General features: G+C 41.5%; 1 protein-coding gene across 4 annotated transcripts; it reads left to right on the plus strand.

The window, feature by feature from the left end:
- The first annotated feature begins 502 nt into the window (after nucleotides 1-502).
- ZFAND1 (zinc finger AN1-type containing 1) lies at nucleotides 503-19,008 on the plus strand. 4 transcript variants are annotated; one of them, XR_008464833.1, is made up of 11 exons: nucleotides 503-635; nucleotides 1,785-1,827; nucleotides 3,781-3,820; nucleotides 4,143-4,270; nucleotides 4,356-4,447; nucleotides 5,268-5,392; nucleotides 13,842-13,997; nucleotides 14,148-14,244; nucleotides 15,085-15,164; nucleotides 15,599-15,796; nucleotides 18,828-19,008. XR_008464833.1 is itself a non-coding variant. In XM_054191241.1 (10 exons), exons 1-9 carry the CDS (start codon nucleotides 581-583, stop codon nucleotides 15,141-15,143), a joined length of 795 nt encoding a protein of 264 aa, XP_054047216.1. In that variant the 5' UTR covers nucleotides 503-580; the 3' UTR covers nucleotides 15,144-15,164; nucleotides 18,828-19,008. The 4 variants fall into 4 exon arrangements, 2 of the variants coding, with proteins under 2 accessions (XP_054047216.1, XP_054047214.1); XR_008464834.1 differs by having other exon boundaries at nucleotides 15,088-15,164; XM_054191241.1 differs by lacking the exon at nucleotides 15,599-15,796.
- The last annotated feature ends 13 nt before the right edge of the window (nucleotides 19,009-19,021 follow it).

The following is a 19,021-nucleotide window of genomic DNA, read 5'->3' on the forward strand; positions in this document are numbered from 1 at the left end:
GGCACAGGAGCGCGCGCGGGCCAGGACTGAAAAAGTAAACATGAAATTCTTAAGAAACGTGGCTTTTAAAAGCGCGGGTGCACGGCGAAGGAAGGCGCAGCGGCACTAATGCATTACAAGAAGCACCTCGGAGAGCTGCGCTCCCTCTCGGAACGGGCCCTTGTTGGGAGGGCTGACACGGCTAACGACAAAAATAAGCCACAAAAAATACTTTTTGCCCTCCAAGACAGCTGCCTGACCCACGCACAGCCCCAGCCTGAAGCCGGACGCGCCGCTCACACCGACGCGGGCTCGTCAGCGCAGGTTCTCCAGAGCCCGCCGAGGCAGCCGGCCCTGTCGGCGACCCAGCAGTTCCGAGCCGACGGGCCCAGACCACCCCTACGGGCAGCGGGTCGCCACCGGTCCCGCCTCAGCGTCCAACCGCCACCGCCCCCAGCCGCTCCCCGGGGCGGGGACAGCCGGCACGGCCGCAGAGCAGGCCCCGCCCCGCGGCCTCCTCCAGTGTCCCGACAGCCCTTGCGCGCCGTGCGCCTTGTGCTTCTCTGCTCCCTTCCCCCCAGCCCTTTGGGACGCGCGGGAAATGGCGGAGCTGGAGCTGGGGCAGCACTGCGGGGTGGCGGATTGCCGCCAGCTCGGTAAGGGAGAGCGCGGCGGGTCCCCACGAGAGTCGCGGAGGCAGGGTCCGGCCTCCCGCGGGGTGGACGCTGGGCCGGGGGCGGTGCTGAGGGGGCCGGGGGCGGTGCTGAGGAGGCCGTGAGATGGTGTCGCCCCCTCGGGGCGGTCCCCGTGCTGCTGCAGCCCTGCCCGTCCGCAGCCGGGGCCGGTCGTTTCGGGTGTGTCAGCGGGTGGTGAATCCCCTGCTTTGCCGACTGTTGTTACCCTGTTTCTCCATTCTTCACCCTTGCTTGCCGTCACTGATCTCAGGAATCGTGTTCGTGAAAATGTAAACCTTTCGGAAAGAGGCAGCAAGACAGCTTGTACTGCAAGCTTTCTGATGGGAGCATTTGGTCTTATAAATGAAGCGATTGAGATCTTCGTGACCTGAGCTGTGTAGTCCAGTTGCGTGGTGGTCCATTAAGACCAAATCTGAAGGATGGAGAAATGGAGTAATGGCCTGGAGGTGGGCATTTGCTGTCATTGGTGGCGTGGCTGAGTTCAGCAGATAGTGAAGTGATTTTATCTGTAGGAATTGATGCAGTAGGTGGGGGATGTGTGCAAAGACTTAAGAATTATGTGCAGTTTAAATACACAAGGGCGGTACGTACGACATGAAGGATAGAGAGGAAGGAGCAGGATCGTGAGGACTGTCAAATGGAGAGGACGCTGGATTTTTGGAAGGGATAGCATCTTCTCCAGTTGGCAAGCCATATAATAAAAATGTAAAATGTCCAGTGCTCCAGCAGTCAGTGAATAGTATTCTGAGTGGTTTCACAATAAATGCAATTTTTAGCATAACCGGTAAGTTTGATGACTAGCCAACTGTTCTAGTTTCAAAGTTTGATACTGAAAAAGAATTAATTTAAAGCATAATTCCAACTTTTGGAATGTATCTAAACATAATTTACCTCCTTGTATGTTTTTCAGTAATGCTAACTAGAGGAGTCAACAGTGTAACTGTGTTATAAAAGCCACTTCTGGGTAGTGGGTAGATGCAATTTCTAAGTGTCCTTGTAAAGTTACCTAACCCATGATAGGTAAGCAAAAGTTAATCGTGTAAAAATTAAGCTAGAAACTGTTAGCAAAACAAAAATAATGTTGTCTAACTGAAAACAAATCTGTTTCAGATTTTCTCCCCTTTGTATGTGATGGCTGTTCAGGTGTCTTTTGGTAAGTTCATAGAGTCATAGAATATCTCAAGTTGTAAGGGACCCATAAGGATCAGTGAGTCCAACTCCCTGCTCCTTGCAGGACTACCTAAAACTAAACCATATGACTAAGAGCATCATCCCCACACTCCTTGAACTCTGACAGGCTCGGTGCTGTGACCACTTCCCTGGGGAGCCTGTTCCAGTGACCCACCAGCCCTTTTTTTAATGTCCAGTCTGGTCTTCCCCCGACAGCTTCATTACATTTCCCTGTGTCCTGTTGCTGGTGACCTCACCTGAGAGAGGAGATCAGCACCTCCTCCTCTGCTGCCTCACTTGAGGAAGTGACGAGGTCACCCATCAGCCTTCATTTCTCCAAGCTGAACAAACCAAGTGACCTCAGCCGCTCCTTGTAAGTCTTGCCCTGGAGACCTTTCACCATCTTGTTTGCCCTCCTCTGGACACACTCTAATGGTTTGTTGTCCTTCTTATATTGAGGCACACAAAACTGCACATGGGACTTAAGGTGGGGCCGTACCAGTGCAGCGTAGAGTGTGACAGTCACCTCCCTTGACCAGCTAGCTATGCTGTGCTTGATGCACTCCAGGACTTGGTTGGACCTTTTGGCTGCCAGGGCACACTGTTGACTCATATTCAACTTGCCATCAACCCAAACCCCCATATTTCTTTTTGCAGGGTTGCTCTTCAGCCTCTCGTCCCCCAGTTTGTATGTATAACCAGGATTACCCCATCCCAGGTGGAGAATCTGTCACTTGCTCTTGTTAAATTTCATACGGTTGGTGATTGCCCAGCTCTCTTGCCTATCCAGATCTCTCTGTAAGGCCTCTCTACCCTCAAGGGAATCCACAGCTCCTCCTAGTTTAGTATCGTCAGCAAAGCTACTTAATGTACATTCAGTTCCTGCGTCCAGATCATTTATAAAAACTTAAAAGAGTGCTGGCCCTAAAATCGAGCCCTGGGGAACCCCACTGGTGACTGACTGCCAGTCTGATGTAACCCCATTTACTATAAACCTTTGAGCCTGACCTGTCAGCCAATTGCTCACCCAACGTATTATGGACTTGTCTAGCTGTGTGCTGGACATTTTATCCAGAAGGGTGCTGTGAGAGATAAAAAGCTTTGCTAAAACCCCCAAAACACCACATCTGCTGACTTCCCTAGGTCAACTAGATGGGTGACCTTATAAAAGGAAATTAAGTTGATTTTCCTCTAAGATCTCAGTATGGCAGCTGTGTAGACCTAAATGTTGTATAAAACATTCTGTGATTCAATTCAGGTATGTTTAGTTAAAAAATAGTTGTTTCATTGAACTTGCCACATTTTTTCATGAGCAGTTGTGGAGCTTTGAAATCAGTGGGAGTATTTCTAGAGTACAGGTAGATTATTTTGGAAGGCATCTATCTTAGACCCTGTTTTGTACTGGGTTTTTTGGGGGGGGAGGTGGTGGTATCTTTTCTTGGAGGAAAAAAAAAAAAAAGTTTCTTCCAAGGTTCAAATCAGGCCTTGCACTTTGATTTGCACTTCAGATTAACAGAGGGCAGTTGAGATAAGCTCAGATAAACTGAGGGCAGATTTCACTTTAACATGTTAGAAGCCTTCAAGGAATTTCTGCTGTTGTAAAAGGTGATTCAAAATCCATTCAGACAAACTGCAGTTGCTTTGAGCTAAATTATTAAGCATGCTAATGTTTTTATTCTCTTGAAAAGGTTTGTTATCTTGGGGCATAAGTTCCAAGAGCTAAATGTTTTACATACTCAGAAAGAATATGATCAATCCATTCAAGATGTGAAATGCATAGATTAGAATGGATTTTGGAGAAGATTCATTATTTCATTGACGTGTTCTCATGATAAAACTTGTCAGATCACTCTTTAAACACTTAAGTGTTTTCACATGCAATTTTCTGTTCCTGAAATATTGATAACAATGTGGTATTTTCTTCTCTTGCACAAAGCCTTCAGCACAGGAGCCGGGATGCTCATGGGTGTTCTGAGGTAATCTGATAATATATGACTAATTAAAATTAAAATTCTGTGCAACTTAACTGTTTATTTTCAGATTAGATATGTAAACACAGTATATAAGTATGAATTATTTAACCGAGAATGTGACAAGCTTAAAAAAATGAATCTACTCTTTTTCTGCCTGTCCAAAGTAAATTGAGTTTGAGTAGGATGATGGTTCTTTTTATAACGCTGAGCAAAACTTAACCAGGACAAAAGTAGGAGAGTTTCCAGTTCTTCTGGAAAGCTGGGGTGGTGACTCCTATCTGTAATATCTGTTTATTTACACAAAATATTTTGTACTAATGTCTAGGTGAATATAAGAAACAATTCTGTGAAACCAGATCAGCACAGGTCTTACCCATGCTCATACAAGGACTGCAACGGAAAGGAGCTTTTGCCAGTTTTATGTCCCTACTGTGAAAAACATTTTTGTCTAAGGTGAGTGAAACAGAATGTTTAAACATCAATATTCATTCATTAGTGTATGGAAAAGGTAATAAAAGTTTTACACTGTTGTTTACAGACACCGGCATCAGTCAGATCATGAATGTGAGAAACTGGACACACCAAAACCTCGAATGGCTGCCACCCAACAACTAGTTAAACATATTGTAGGCAAGTACAGTGGGATATATATTCTACAGTTTTCTTCAGAAAGCTGTTTGAGCTTGTGACCTTTTCTGAGGGTTCAGGTTTGACCAAATGAGAAGAAAGAATGGGAGTCCTTTGTCTAAACAGCCCTGAACTCACATGTCAGCACATAGTATCGTTCATCTAGACTGAGACAACAGTGGCATATGTCTCTAAAGAGAATCTTTAAAGATTAAATAGGGCTCAGATGTATTTCAGAATTATTGTCCTGTTCTCATTCTACAAGTACTATAATGTAATGAATTGTACCTAGGCATCATTATTTGCATATTAATTCATGTGCACATAATGCAATTGTATGTTATTGGGTGCACATGCCTGTCTGTTGGGATTATACCTACACAACCAAGACGGAAAAAAAATGTGAGTCTACAATGTCATGTTTTGCAGCTTTTAAACAAGCTCTAGGTCAGGAAAGAGAATGAACAGCACTGCCTAATCGGACAGTAGAACATACACATAGAAAGGAAGAGCTGAAACTGTTACTATATGAATGCTGTGATGGCCACAGGTGTAGAAACTTAGGAATTTGTATCTATTTGGCTTTTGCAAACTGTGTTTACCTCGTGATAGTATTTTCATCTACTTTTCAGTGTAAAGGAGTTCAGTTAGAACTGTAACAATTCCAGATATTCTTGAATAGGGGTACCTGATATTGTGGCCTCAGGAGGACATGAAAGGGATGGAAACCTTGGAGATATAATGAGGCCAAATAGATTAATTCGAAGATGTGTTCAGGAGACAGTCTGATTCATAACACTAACAGGAATAATATTGTTCGCAGATTCTAAAAAGAATGAGGAAGCAAAAAGCAAAAAACGTAAAGGAGCGAAAAACAGTGAGACAGCCGCAAAAGTGGCATTAATGAAACTGAAAATGCACGCATGTGGGGACAAGTCCTTGCCTCAGGTCAGTCATGTTTGTTTTCAATAATTGAATTCTCAAAGGAAATGGAAAGCTTTCTAAATTTCTTGTTCTTCATTTAGTGTCCTCAGTTTGATTTTGGATTTAATTCTCAAGCCCACAATCATTTATAGGTATAGTTCAGCCTGGTATCGAAAAGCAATCTCATTAGTCTTATGTCTGTTATAAGGTCTCTGTGTGGAGTTAGGAGCAGTGTGGTCAAATTCCTGTATTTTATAGAAGTATATTTGCCTGCCATATGACTGTCACCCAACACTGCAGGGACAGACAGTTTCTTTTGGGGATCTTTGGCAGAATAATGACAGCACTACGTTGTAGTTAAAGCTTTATTATTTTAACAGACCTTGAGGCTGATAGGGAGGGGGAGCAGAAGTCTGCTTGTGCGCATAATGTTCAGGGCCATGAGGAGGAGGGGAGAGGGGACTGATACGTGACCAGCTCAGTCACAGAGAATGGCTGTCTGCTTTGTCAAATGGCTTTAGTTGTGCTAACCATATTGGCAGGGGTCAGGAGCAGGGGGTATAAGTTACACCCCACCTCTTGACACCACCATGAACAGGGAAGGATGCCAGTGGGGGTGGTACTGTCACCTCTTGCTCACAGCCTACAGCTTAGTAACTGGTTCATAAAAAGGACTCCACGGCAGCAATGGGACGTGTTATCCAAGGGCCGTTCATGTGAAGGGAGGAAGGGGAGTATAAAACATTGATATTAGCAATTGATGTGCGTAGAGATCTATAGTAAGATACAGCACAAAATAACATAATTCCAACAGCTATAATAAGAGTTAATATTAACAAAATGTGACAGGCCTATGTTCCAAAGTCAGGTAGCCAGGACTGTAGCAAAAAACAGTCAGCAGGTAGACCTTCTGACAAGAGTTGCTCTTGAGCTACTTGGTCAAAAGTAGGAACTTGTCATTGAATTATGTTTATATCATATTCAGTTTATTTAGATTCATTGGCATAAAAACAGCAAGTGGTGTTTAACAGTATACATATACCTCCTTGTGACGGTAAAAGATAATCTAAGGCCCAATGATTTTGAATTGCTAATTGTGAAAACGAACTAATTTCTGATTGCAAACATTTTTGAAAGCATCTGCAGTAGCGTTCTGGACAATTTCAAGCATAGCAGAAATATTTACAATAGCTCTCTCCAAATCATCAATACTTAAACTTGGAAACAATGCACACATAAAATGATGGAATTTCATCATTCTTTGCACCAAGGGATTGATCACAACACACTTCTTGTGTACAGGGTAACGGTTGTGTAAAAAGGTAGAACTAAAAAATATTTTTTATTGAAATGGATAGGGGACAAGACACGATCTAGTACAAATACCCATCTGTTGTTGTGCCAGACTTTTATAGGCATTTGTGCCACAGAGCCAAAACCATACAGATGCTGGAATGGTGGGCCACTGATTTGGAACCATAAAATTTCTAGGGAAACATTCTTCACACCATTGATGAGCCTGTTTTTCATTGTCAGGATGATCAAATGTAAGCAGGCAAGGGTGGCTTATTCAAATTGTGTGAAAACGGTTGGTGTATATACAGCCAGATGTGTAATTTCAATTACAGATGGTCCAATTGTTTTTAGTTCTTAACCAACCATTACTCTGTAGAATGTAGAATTAGGACGAGTGAGATTATAGTATCTTTGACAAAATGTCCGATTGACAGTCCATGTGAGATTCCAGGGTAGCAAAATATTAAAAACATCCGTAATCACTGATTTGTTTTTACAGATCCATGTGGTGCTTAACTTAGATTCACTACAAACTCTGGTTTGATTATAGCATATCAGCTGAAACCAAGTTTGTGTTCTATTGTAGAGCAGACTATAATCACAATTGCTTGTTTTCCCCACCCAGGACAAATTTCTGTGTTGGGCATGGCAGTGCACCATAGGGTCTTATCATAAGAATGTGCCTTAAAAGGTTGAGTTTGATAATCTGGAGTGTTGGGGAGTGAGTATGCCAACTTAAGTTGGTACCAAGATGTTTCAGGAGCAGGTTCAGCTACCCGCCCGGAATTAGCAGCTGTAGATTGAGGGTGGTGTAAACAATACCAGCAGTTTGATTCATTACCCATGTGAGAAATTATGTTCGTGAACTGAATGACACGATTATCATCCCAGTCTTGAAATATAGAGGGAGAGGGTACAATACAGTGGGTGCTGTGATCATCTCTTTACAGCTGAGGTTTCCACGAAGGTAAAGTGATGATTCCTTGGGCACGCTCCAGGTTTGTTCAGGCCAAAGAATCCGTTCAAGTATAGTTTGTTAACTGAAGCAGTAAAAAGTTTCTCAGTCTTGGGAATTATCCAAGCCTCAGTGAAAGTTAAAGGGAGTCCCCTTTTAGGAACAGTTTCCTGTATGCCCTTTTCTCAGGAAGTTACGAAAGTGACAGATATTTTAACCATCAGAAGGTAGTTAATAAGAACAGTATCACCCTGAGAAAAATGACAGGCTGACAGTGGGGATTTTAGATGTTTTATGGGTTGGAGAGCAGGAGAATGAGCTTGTTCTACCGGGCATCCAGGGGGTGTCTGCCAGTTATTTAAGCATCAGGCAGCTTAAGGTAAGGCTTTATCCCATTTTCCTACATATAAACTTTACCCTAGAGCTCATTTTAGTAGGCCATTCCACATCTTGACCGTGCCATTACTTTGGGGTCTGTAGGACAGGTGGAACACCCAGGTAACTCCATGATGTTCACACCATTCCTGGAAAATATTTTTTTTTTCAAGTGAGTGACATTGTCAGACTGCACAGCAGAGGGCATAGGAGTGTCAGCAAACCGTTGATTAAATCCTGCTGCAGTGGTAACACCATCCGTGTTCCGGCAAGCAAAAACTTTCCCTTAGCTCGATATTATTTCAGCTCCAGTAAGGATATAACGCCACCTCTCGGGTGTTCAAGGGAGAGGTCCAACACAATCAATTTGCCAAGTGAACCAGGGGATTTATTTCCTACCCCCTGTCCATTTGGTCCCCCAAAAGGTGACCTCCTGGCTGAGGCCCTGGCATTGTTTCTTCATCAATTGTTTCAGTAACCCAGTTAGTGTTGCCCTGTATCCAGTTCATGGAATATCCATAGCGAATATATTTAGGATTCCTAGTTGCATTCACTGTTTTTGGGAGGTGGAGGGATGCAAAAGAGAAGTTCCAAATTTACCTTAACAATTTAATAAAGAACTATTTACTCCAGTTACTAATATTTTCTGATGTTTCAGTCTTTAATTTATCATTTGCTATGGCCGAAAGGGTGGGACTCAGTCCTCGAGTGGCAGAGGGAAGGGCCACTTGTACCTCTGCCAGTCCGAGCCCCTTTTCTAGTTTCCCTGATACTGCTCTCTGATGGGAGATAAGTCAGGATATTTTTGTGATTTAAAGGAGTTTCCATTTATGGGAGGGGCACTAGGTAGAGATGTGGATAGCTGTTCCTCCTTTTCCCCTTCCTTTGCTAGTAATCATACTTTTTGGTAGGCAAACCATGGAGCCAGTCACCAGCGTACCCCTGATTTATGCAGGCGTGCCACCACTTGCTTCGCCCTGATTGTGCACTTTCGGTTTGATTAGGAAGCCTCCTGATGGCATTATATTGTTTATTTAAATTGGCCTGATGGCAGCGTAGGGCACTTGTTCAACCTCCAGATGGGACTGAGGGAGTTAAGACCTGGCGGTTCTCCCTTCATATGGGAGGGTCAGGGTCAGTACTTGCATTTGTGGAGCACTTGTGAAAAGGGGATTTCTGCAGGTCAGCCCCGGCATGTTTGCATAAAGATTGATGTCTCTAACCCTGCAGTTCCTTTCCTATCAGACCTCAAATCAGAGGACACAGCAGGAAAGTCACAAAGACTAGGTTTGTCACCTGGGGCTTCAGATCAATGTAATAAGGTTATAATAGCCGTTTATAATTACTCTTCCTGCAATTCATCTGGACCCTGCCAAGGAATTGTAGGCTTCTCGCTCTGATCTTGATAGTGGACCCTCTTGCCCACTGAATAGCAAAGGTCCATAAGGTTCAAGCGACACTCTCTCCGAGAGTGAGAAAAATTGTAGGACCTAAATCTAAGTCCTTTGCGTCTTCTGCAAACAGATTTTCTGTTGCTGCTTTATCATGCCAGAGGCGGCACAACCATTTAACTGTTGACTGCCCAGGTCATTTTTGGTGTGTTTCTTGAATTTTTCACAAATAATCCATATTAAAATCTTAAATGTTAGTAGTATCCTTTCTCTGCAGATTGTTCCTCTGTGGGTCATCAGTAGTGATTTCTTGTTTAGTCAGGGGTTGTATTGGTACAGAATCAATTCCTTCCTCACCAGATTAACCCAGGCTGTCCCAAATGTCTCCAGCCCAGTCTCTATCCTACATAGCTACACAGACCTTTATGGGGTCTATATTTCCACCTTTTAACAGTTTTTCACAATGTTTTCTTATTTTTTCTATAACTTGTGGCAGTCATTGTTTTTCACGAGACACTCTTTTTCCAGACTTGCTATCAGCCTTTAATGTGGTGATACTAATTCTAAATCCTTTGCTGACGGTTCACCTTTCAACTTCATAATTTCCTTTTCTAACCTTTCAGCTTGTTCATTCTCAATTTTCCATACTGCAGCTAATAGCCAGCACATTCCTACCTTCTGTCTGTCCTTCTTCACTTTACACATATCCTTCCATTTATTAAACTCATTCCATACAGCTTTTGGATCATGGCTTATTGCCTCTAGCCATTTCTTGTCCTACTTGGGATCTTGCCATTTTCTGTAAACCCCTTTCTCCAGGAGTCTCATTTATCAGGGAAATCAGTCATCACTCTGACCCAAGGATTCTGCCAACTACACCAAGTTATTCTGTTACCTGACACTATGAGGACAGACAGGTTCTTTTGGGGATCCTTGGCAGAGTAATGACAGCACTAAGTTGTAGTTAAAACTAAAGCTTTATTATTTTAACAGAATTTGATGATCAGCATAGCATAGAATTTTATGGTCACAGTAGCACAGGAGTTTTATAATCAGAATCAGTGTAGCACCATTTTGTAAGTAGCATAGCACAGAATTCCTGATGGCTGGGCCCTCTGCAGATTGTGTCAAATCTTAATGCTTGGCTTGCAGTATCAATATCACAGTCATCATCAAGACTCAAAACATGTAAAAGCATACAACTCACTCAGTCCTTGGAGGAAGGAGACAACAGTAGAGGCATCCCTGGCCACTGGGGGATCATGGGTTCTGCAGTCCAGCAGCAGTTCTGGTCCAAGTCCCACTTGGGGATTGTAACTGCTTGATTTTATGGACAGTGCTCTGTGTGCTGCTGGGCTTCCCTGTTGTGTGACGGGGTCATCACCACTGGGTTGGCCGTGTGCCTGGGATCTTCAAGGCCAGTAAGGAGGGGAGTAGTTGTCCTATCATCTTGAGGCTGATAGGGAGGGGGAGCAGAAGTCTGCTTGGTGCACAGGACCTTCAGGGCCATGAGGAGGAGGGGAGAGGGGACTGATACGTGACCAGCTCAGTCACAGACAATGGCCATTTGCCTTATCAAATGGCTTTAGTTATGCTAAACATATTAGCAGGGGTCAGGAGTAGGGGGTACCAGCCACACACGGCAAACCCATCTCAAAGGGATGCTTTTCATGCTGGGAACTGAAAGGCCTCTGAAAGAGACAGGACACAGCTTGCACAACTCTCTACCAATCAGATTGAACCCATCTCATTTGAATCTGAGCTTTGTGTTCTGCAAAGCTCCGTTCTTATTTCTGCTGCTCAGATTTGATAGACATTTATTACATTTCTGGATGAGGTATGAAGGGCCTGGGGTCAGTTGTTCCTGCCTTTGGGTTGTAAAATGGTTTTGAGAGTTGCTTTATGTTTCTTTCAGCCTTTAATTTCTTTGGTTCTTGAAGTATTTCACAGATTCCTTATGTTTTACCATGGCCAGTCAAACCTGTTGTTCAAGTCTTTTCCACATATCAGGATTATGTAGGGTTTAGAAACACCTTGATTCTTTCATCTAGGGTTTCAATTTAGATCTGTATTTACACATCCTCTTAAAAGAAAGGTATTTAAATTTCTTTTCACCACATTGTTCTGTTGGAGCATGCCAAGTTTAGGCCTGTTATATTGATTTTATAGTACTGAAAACATTCTGTGTGATAGTCTTATTGTTAGGTCTTATCTTAGTAGAGTACATTTAATTATTGTTTTTAAAATAACTACAGCTATTCCATTACTGAGTCCTCATATGAACTACTTCATGCTTAGAAATTAGATAACTCTGCTTAAGCAGAAGTCATAATAGAAAGACCTGCTTGTAGCATTCTTCACAGATAGTACCACTTTAATAAAATATGTGCTGGAGGGAAAGTGATTAATTTCAAATATTGTGGAACATAATTAAAAAAGTCAACCCTCAACATATATAAAAGTTGCTTTCTAATTCCAAAGCCAGTAATCTCTGAAAAGTGTAGCACAAATTACTGTATGCTAATTTCTCTTACTGTTCATTTCCTCATTTGGATATTAATTGTTTAATCATCTAGCATAGCAATAATTCTAACAGTGATAAATGAAGCCTGTTAACCTTCAGAACCTCTCTATTTAAATTGCTTCCCAGACTCCTTTTAGCTGCCTTCTGCCCAGCTCGTTCCAGTTCGATGACAGAGTTTTTGAATATGAAGTTTCTGGGATGCCTCTGAGGCACATTGGTTCTCTCATCACTATATACTCTCATCACTATATAGAGAAGATTGACACATTTTTCTTGGAGGTGCGCAGCAAAAGGACAGGGGGCAATGGGCTCAATCTGCAACATGTGAAATTCCAATTAGATAATAGGAAGAAAAATCACAGCAATGGTGGTCAGACTTTGGAACAAACTGCTCTGAAAATTTGTGGAATTTACATCTTTGGGATGTTTAAAACTTGATTGAATCTGACTTGGAGCAACCTGATCTACCTTTTTAGTTAGGTCCAACTTTAAAGTTCCCTCTGCTTTGAGCATGGTTTTGGACCACATGACACCAGAGGTCCTTCCTGACCTTTCTGGTTCTATGATCAGGAAAATCAGGCTATCTTAGAAATATCGTTTCTCTGGCCTCTTTGTTCAGATTAGCTTTCTGTAGATGATTGCTTCTTTGGGTGTCAGACCTCATAAGAGTTACCCCTTTTTGAGACTGACCAGCTCAAAACAGGAGGGCCATGCTGCAAAATAGGGTTAGTTATTGTGTCCCTGACTGACTGCTATTTCCTTGGGTATGGCACAGAAATTCCAAGAGGCATACCCCATAGTTAGGAGTGCAACAGCAGAATGAGCTGCTTTGTGAATTAAGTTCCAGTGAACTGTGGGAGACTGTCTCATCGTCCTTAGAACTGGAGGAGCAACTGTAGGAAGGTGCTGGGGGACTGATAACAGTTAAGTGATTTAGCATGTCTCCATAATAGGGTGGCCATTTTGTTAGCTGTTTTGCAAGTTGTGGTCATTTACATTTTAGCAAGATTCAGGTCCTGCTTCCCTTGCCCCTGTGTAATATTTCTGCATGATAAAGATTTTCTTGTGTGTGGAGAGCACTCAAGTTTTGAGGAAGATGCACACGTTGAAATTCAGACTCAGTTTTATTAACATAGCTGGGGGAAGGGTAGTCCCATATTTTTCTAGGGAAGGCGTAAATAAATCCTTTAAAAAGAATACTTCTGTCTTGTTTGATAGTGTCTGGCTTGCACTTAGCAAGGGTGGTCTTAACTGATGGACCAGCCACGCTTGCTCTGTGTCTTCTGTTGCATGTCAAGAAGAAATAAAACTGAAGAAGGGATTGTCCCATTCCTGCTCAAAATCTGTCCCTTGTAGATTACTCTTGAAATTTCTTAAACAAATGTTTCAGTCTAGTAGATACTGAAAGAACATTTAGTACATAAAAGGAGGAAAAACAGGATAAAGGATTAGCTGGCCATGAGCAGAATGTTGGTTTGTGAAGCAGGCATTTCTAGTACGGTGAATTGTTCTGTTTTAACCGCCTTTGCATTCCAATTTGAGACGTTTCACTGCTGCCAAAAGCCAGCACTGCTTATTTAAACTCACCTTTTTCTCCCCAGAGCAGTCATTATTGTCTCGTAAACCCAGGGTAGACACTATTTCATGTCTGTCTATATTTAACAGTCTAGCTGTGGGACTCTGGCAAAAGATGTTCCCTCCACCTTTCTGAACTTACTGTCTTACATATGTGTGCCTGCAGCTGGAGGGGATTGGACTCAGTTATTTATATTCTGCAGTAAAATGGGGCCTTGGTTCTGAGAGAATAGAACAAGTTTCAATTGGTAATTTTTGGGTTGACATTTTTTTACTGAGAAACTATTAGATATGTATGACTTGAATGATGTGTTTCTTCTGTGAATAATTTTTTGTTTATTTTTCATGTTTTTCTAGACAGAAAGAATTTACTTCCAAGTATTTTTACCAAAGGGGAACAAAGAGAAAAGCAAGCCCATGTTCTTTTGCAGTAAGTGGAGTATTGGCAAAGTAGTAGATTTTGCAGCTTCATTAGCAAGCCTTAAAAATGACAACAACAAATCAACATCCCAGGTAAATCAGTAATAATAACAAACATTTTCCAGGTTGTTGAGTTTTTCGTTTTGGTTTTTTTTTTTAACTCTTTTGTCCCTACCCCACCCCACTTCTTGCATCTCAGATAGGCAAATCTTGATGTTAATTTCTGTGCTGTTTGTTTTACAGAAATTGAGATTATGCCATACTGCCTCTGGAGAAGCCTTGCCATTTGAGCACACATTGGAAACGTGGCTATCTGATAAAGACTATCCATTGTACAATGGTGGAAATATAATTTTGGAGTATCTTGATAATGATGTTCTATTTGTAGAAGATACAGAGTCATACTTTAGTTAATCAGTAAATTATGACAAACAAAAAAAATCAAAGATTTTTTTTAGAATCATGGTATATTCAAACCAAGTCCAGTTTTCTTTTAAAATCACTGGTATGCCAGAATCTGTGCTCAGCTGTAAAGACACAGTTCCCATCAATTTCTCAATTGGTTGACTGACAGAAGAACTATGTCCTGAAAGGAAAATTAGTTACCATAACAACTAATATTACAGATATTCACTTTCTAGAATAAATTCTTGCCTTATTTAGCAGTATAATGTCAATAATGTTTTCTTAAATTTTATATTTATTTTTGTGTAAATGATGGGAAAAGCATGTATTAAAAACAATAAATAATGAAAATGTAAGCTTGCAGTGTTATCAGTCCTTTGAAGGGAAGAAACACATTACACTATCGCAGAATCTTTTCTACATCTACAGGAACAGATTTCATTGAGTTTGGAATCAAGCAGTGTCCATGCCCAAGGTTCACATTTGCTTGTCTCCTCGTAATAGCGTAACAACATTTTAGAAGGAAAGCTTTCTGAAGCAAAAGTAAATTCACACAGATTTCTTTATAGTGTTTGTAAATCTCAGCATCATTGTGTGATTAGGTGGGGGATAAAGAGAGAACTTGAAATTGTCCTTTTCTAATTCTGTGAAAAAGAGGAAGAAATATGGTAAGAGGGGAAGAAATGCAGTTCAACTAGAAACATAGAATTCGACAGCGTGCAGTTTCATCTTGGCATTTCCGACCTTAGGTAAATCTCTATTGTTTCCTCTTCAGCAGTCTCCAAGATGGACTTACTATGTTTCAAAGCAGTTGTTTACAGTGATTGTACATAAAGAAGTTACACCTCTGGGCGTGTAAGTATAACCTATGGAATTAATGGCTTTCGGCATTGTCAGTGTCTTGAAATTGTTTGGTGCTCATTAAGAAGATTGTTCAGAATATCGGTAGTTGTTGTACTCCAGGTTTTGGATCTCTCTTGGTGGATTTCAAAGCTGGATTGTAAATTCAAAGTGAAGATAGCAAAAAAGAACCAAAAGATTATTTTTATCACAGTTGTTTTGAATTACTGAAACATAAAAACATGTAATGTTGTACACAAATATTAGGATCAGCACTTCCCTAATGTGATAAGTTCTGATGTATAACCAAGGAGCCTCGCTTCATCTTTCTTGAAAGAGCCTGTTACAACCCAGATTCATTCTACAGTGGCCTTGAGCCTGCCTCTATTTAAGCTGGAGCAGAACTCTTTCAAGACTAATTCCTCCAATTTGCTTTCATCTGTTTACAGCTATTCAGCGAGTGTTCTCCAATGGGGAGGAGCTGGAAAGGCAATCCTACGATGACAGAAAGGACAGAGTATGAACAGCTGTAAACAGAGCAGTGGAAAGCACAAGCCTGGGCTCCATTTGCAAAGCTGTAGTGTGTTTCTGCAGCTCCGTGGTGCCCTGCAGCATGAGTGAACTACTGAGGCAAACCTATTCATCAGGTACTATGTAGGCTGGCAAGATTTTCAGCTGCAGTATGTAAGGTGTGATCCATTGCTACTGAAATGACCTAGTGGCTTGTGATTGGGACGCAGTATTCACATAGAGGGGGAGAAATCACTGCCTCCCACAGCGTGACTCACTGCTGGATCAGTGTGACTCACTACCTTTCGTTTTCAGACACAGGGCACTTTCTTTCAGGTAGCTATCAAGCATTGGAACACGCTGCCCAGGGAAATGGTTGAGGCACCATCCCTGGAGGTATTTAAAAGACAGGTGGACATAGTGCTTAGCGATACGGTTTAGTGGTGGTGGGTTTTGTCAGAGTTAGGTTGATGGTTGGATTAGATGATCTGAAAGGTCCCTTCCAACCTAGGTGATTCTATGATTCTATGTTCCAGATCATACGTGCAACATGACTGAACGTACGCAGTAATGCCCAGAGGTGTAACTGGGCCACAGTGAGATTGAATGTCTACATTGTTCAAAAATGTCAATATGATGCATTTCAGGAACATTGTCCTGACGTTGCAGGACATACATAGAAATGGGGATAAACTCTATGGGGAGGGCAGGGGACATAAGGCTAAGGAATGTTGCTAGTTCTGTGAGAAATGGAGTTTTGGTTCAGAGAGCTGATGTGAGGCAGAGAGCTGTACTCAGACCTGTGACTGGAGGTGGACACCACACCATGGTTACCTGGGCATTCACAAATCTGGATTTGGTGTTTTGGCTCATTCAGTTACTGTATTCACTAACTGAGAAAAACTGTCCAGGTTATTCTCAAGTACATGCTTGCCTAAAGGAAACCATTGTCCACTGGCTAGATTCTGGTTAATTTGTACCAGTTTGAAAATAGATAGCCATGCATGACATACCCATTCTAGGTGCAGCTGCAAAAAAAATAATATCACAATGTAAGAGGAGTCTGCCTAGCATCTTTTTCAAAGGTACTCTCCCTTGGCAGAACAGCAATGTGGCCTTGTTCAAATGGCTGTAAAGTATCATGGTTTTCGGTACTACCAAGTAGCGTACTTTATAACAACTTAGGAATAACTGTAGGATTATTACATATTAATTGGACTTGCATAAAAACCAAAAACATCTCAGTGAGTGTGTCAGTGTTAATTGTTCTTATTTTGCTTTACAGTACTCTTTACTGTAGTTTTAATATGACTTGGGTACTGATAAATTATTTTACTGGATGTGGTGTGGATGTCACCAAAAGGAGGGTGCTTCAGGTTTCCATGAAGGAAACAGTCTTCAGTGGCTGAATATTTTGGAAATCTTTGTTTCCTGGCAGCGGGAAGTATACCTGCTTTTTTTTTTTTTTTTTTTTAGCAGAAAATCCTCATTCTCTACTTAGCCCCTTCCTTCTGCCCCCAATTCTTCTGCCTAGCAGTTGCAGGCAAAATAATTAAAATAACACTTGTTGTGGATAGAGAGAAGATAAAACTTGGGATGCAGGAAGTAAATCTTTGGGGAGATCTCAAAGGTTTTACCAGGCAGGTTGCTTTCATCAATCGCCAGTTAGTGCTAAGGGCCAGCAGCCTGTAAATGACAGTACAAATACGGCAAGTCACAGTTGATTAAGACTCCAAAAAGTTTTCACATTCACTTTCATCTTAGTCCAGGAATGTGTCTGTGATTGTACGTAGAAGCTCATTCCACTCAGTTTTCAGAAACTAAGAAGCAAAACCGAATTAAGCTAATCTGACAGATAAATAAGTGAAGAAAGTTGAAAACTCTGCCCTAATCATCAACTCTAGGAACAACAGCAGAAACTTTCCCAGAGCTTCAGTATCTTGCTGAGGCTAGAACTGCCAACATTTTAGCTTTTTAAGACTCTAGCATATCTTTACTTAGCCTATACAGTTTTTTGTTTTTCTAAAGCTTATTATCTTAGCACATTTTCATAGGGAAAGTTAAGCAACTGGATTTGAAAATAAAACAACCCCAAAACACTTCAGAGGAGACATTTAACATTTGAAACCATTGTTAAATTTACAGGCTTGTGTTTAAAGTTGCTGAACTGTTTCATTTCGAAGTCAATAAATAAAATGTTAACCCCACTTTTAGTAAAGAAAATATATGCAAAGTTACTTAACTGAGAAGAGGAATTTGTCAATGAATGATTTTATAATAAACAGTACTTTCAGTTGAACTATTAAAATAAGTGAATATCAAGCCTTTTGGTTGTTATATCTGCAGAATAACTTTAGAGAACGCACAAGGTCAAGGCTTTGCAAACATTTTACTACTGAGAATGCTCTTGGTAGCAGCTCCTGGCCTTGTTCCAGTTTAAATACTGCTACAAAATTGCCCGGCATATATTTGTGATATATGTAACACAGTTTGGAAAGGGTTACATTAATATCAAGAGCTCAGTTTTGCTTGGATGTGTGACCTGTTAGATCAGCTGAGCAGTGCTGTAAGCAAACAAGAAATAATACATCACACTAAGAAAGCAGGCAGTAATCTCTCATACTTTTGCTTTCATTAGTTTCCTTTTTGTGTGCGTGTTTTAGAAAAACAGCAAAGTATGTGCCCTGGAGTGTCATCAGTCTGGTTTGGAAGACTCCTATCAATAGATCAGCTCTGTTCATATTGCTTATCAAATACACCTCCCTGCAGCTCAGTTCTCCTCATAGAAGCGTCTTGCATGAAATAGTAAATTTCAGCTGGAATGGAAGTTGTGGTTTGGATTAGGGAAATTACACACTTACGAGGACAGAATTTCAGGCATTTCTCTTTGTTTTACTTCTGCTGATTTTAGGATCAATGCAGAATTTGAAATCCCCTTATAGAGCTTGTAAAACACTTAATGTAACGTTCAGTATACTATTAACGATGTCAAAAAAGCCATTTTCCATAATACTGGTGTGGTCCAATATGGTTTATGCTGAGGCACGTTTGGCAGCTTGCCTCAACGAAACCACGTGCCTCTTTCAGCTGGCTGTATGCTTTTAGCTTAACCTTGTAAAGAATGACTTGCAAAATAATTAATAAAAACACACCTTACCATCTCTGCAGATCTTCAATGACTGTGAAGACTTTAAAAAACAGGCTTATTTGACTATTCCTGTTTATGAAATGGGAAGGAGGAAACATGAAAAGGCAAGCAGCTTGTCCCACACAACAGCACCGCTGGAATGGAAACTGTGTCTTCACTGATGTGGAAAGGACAAAACTGCCCCTGTTTGGCCTTGAACAGGTGCCTAATCGTG

The sequence above is a fragment of the Rissa tridactyla genome, chromosome 2, assembly GCF_028500815.1.
Source record: "Rissa tridactyla isolate bRisTri1 chromosome 2, bRisTri1.patW.cur.20221130, whole genome shotgun sequence".
NCBI classification, from domain to species: domain Eukaryota; kingdom Metazoa; phylum Chordata; class Aves; order Charadriiformes; family Laridae; genus Rissa; species Rissa tridactyla.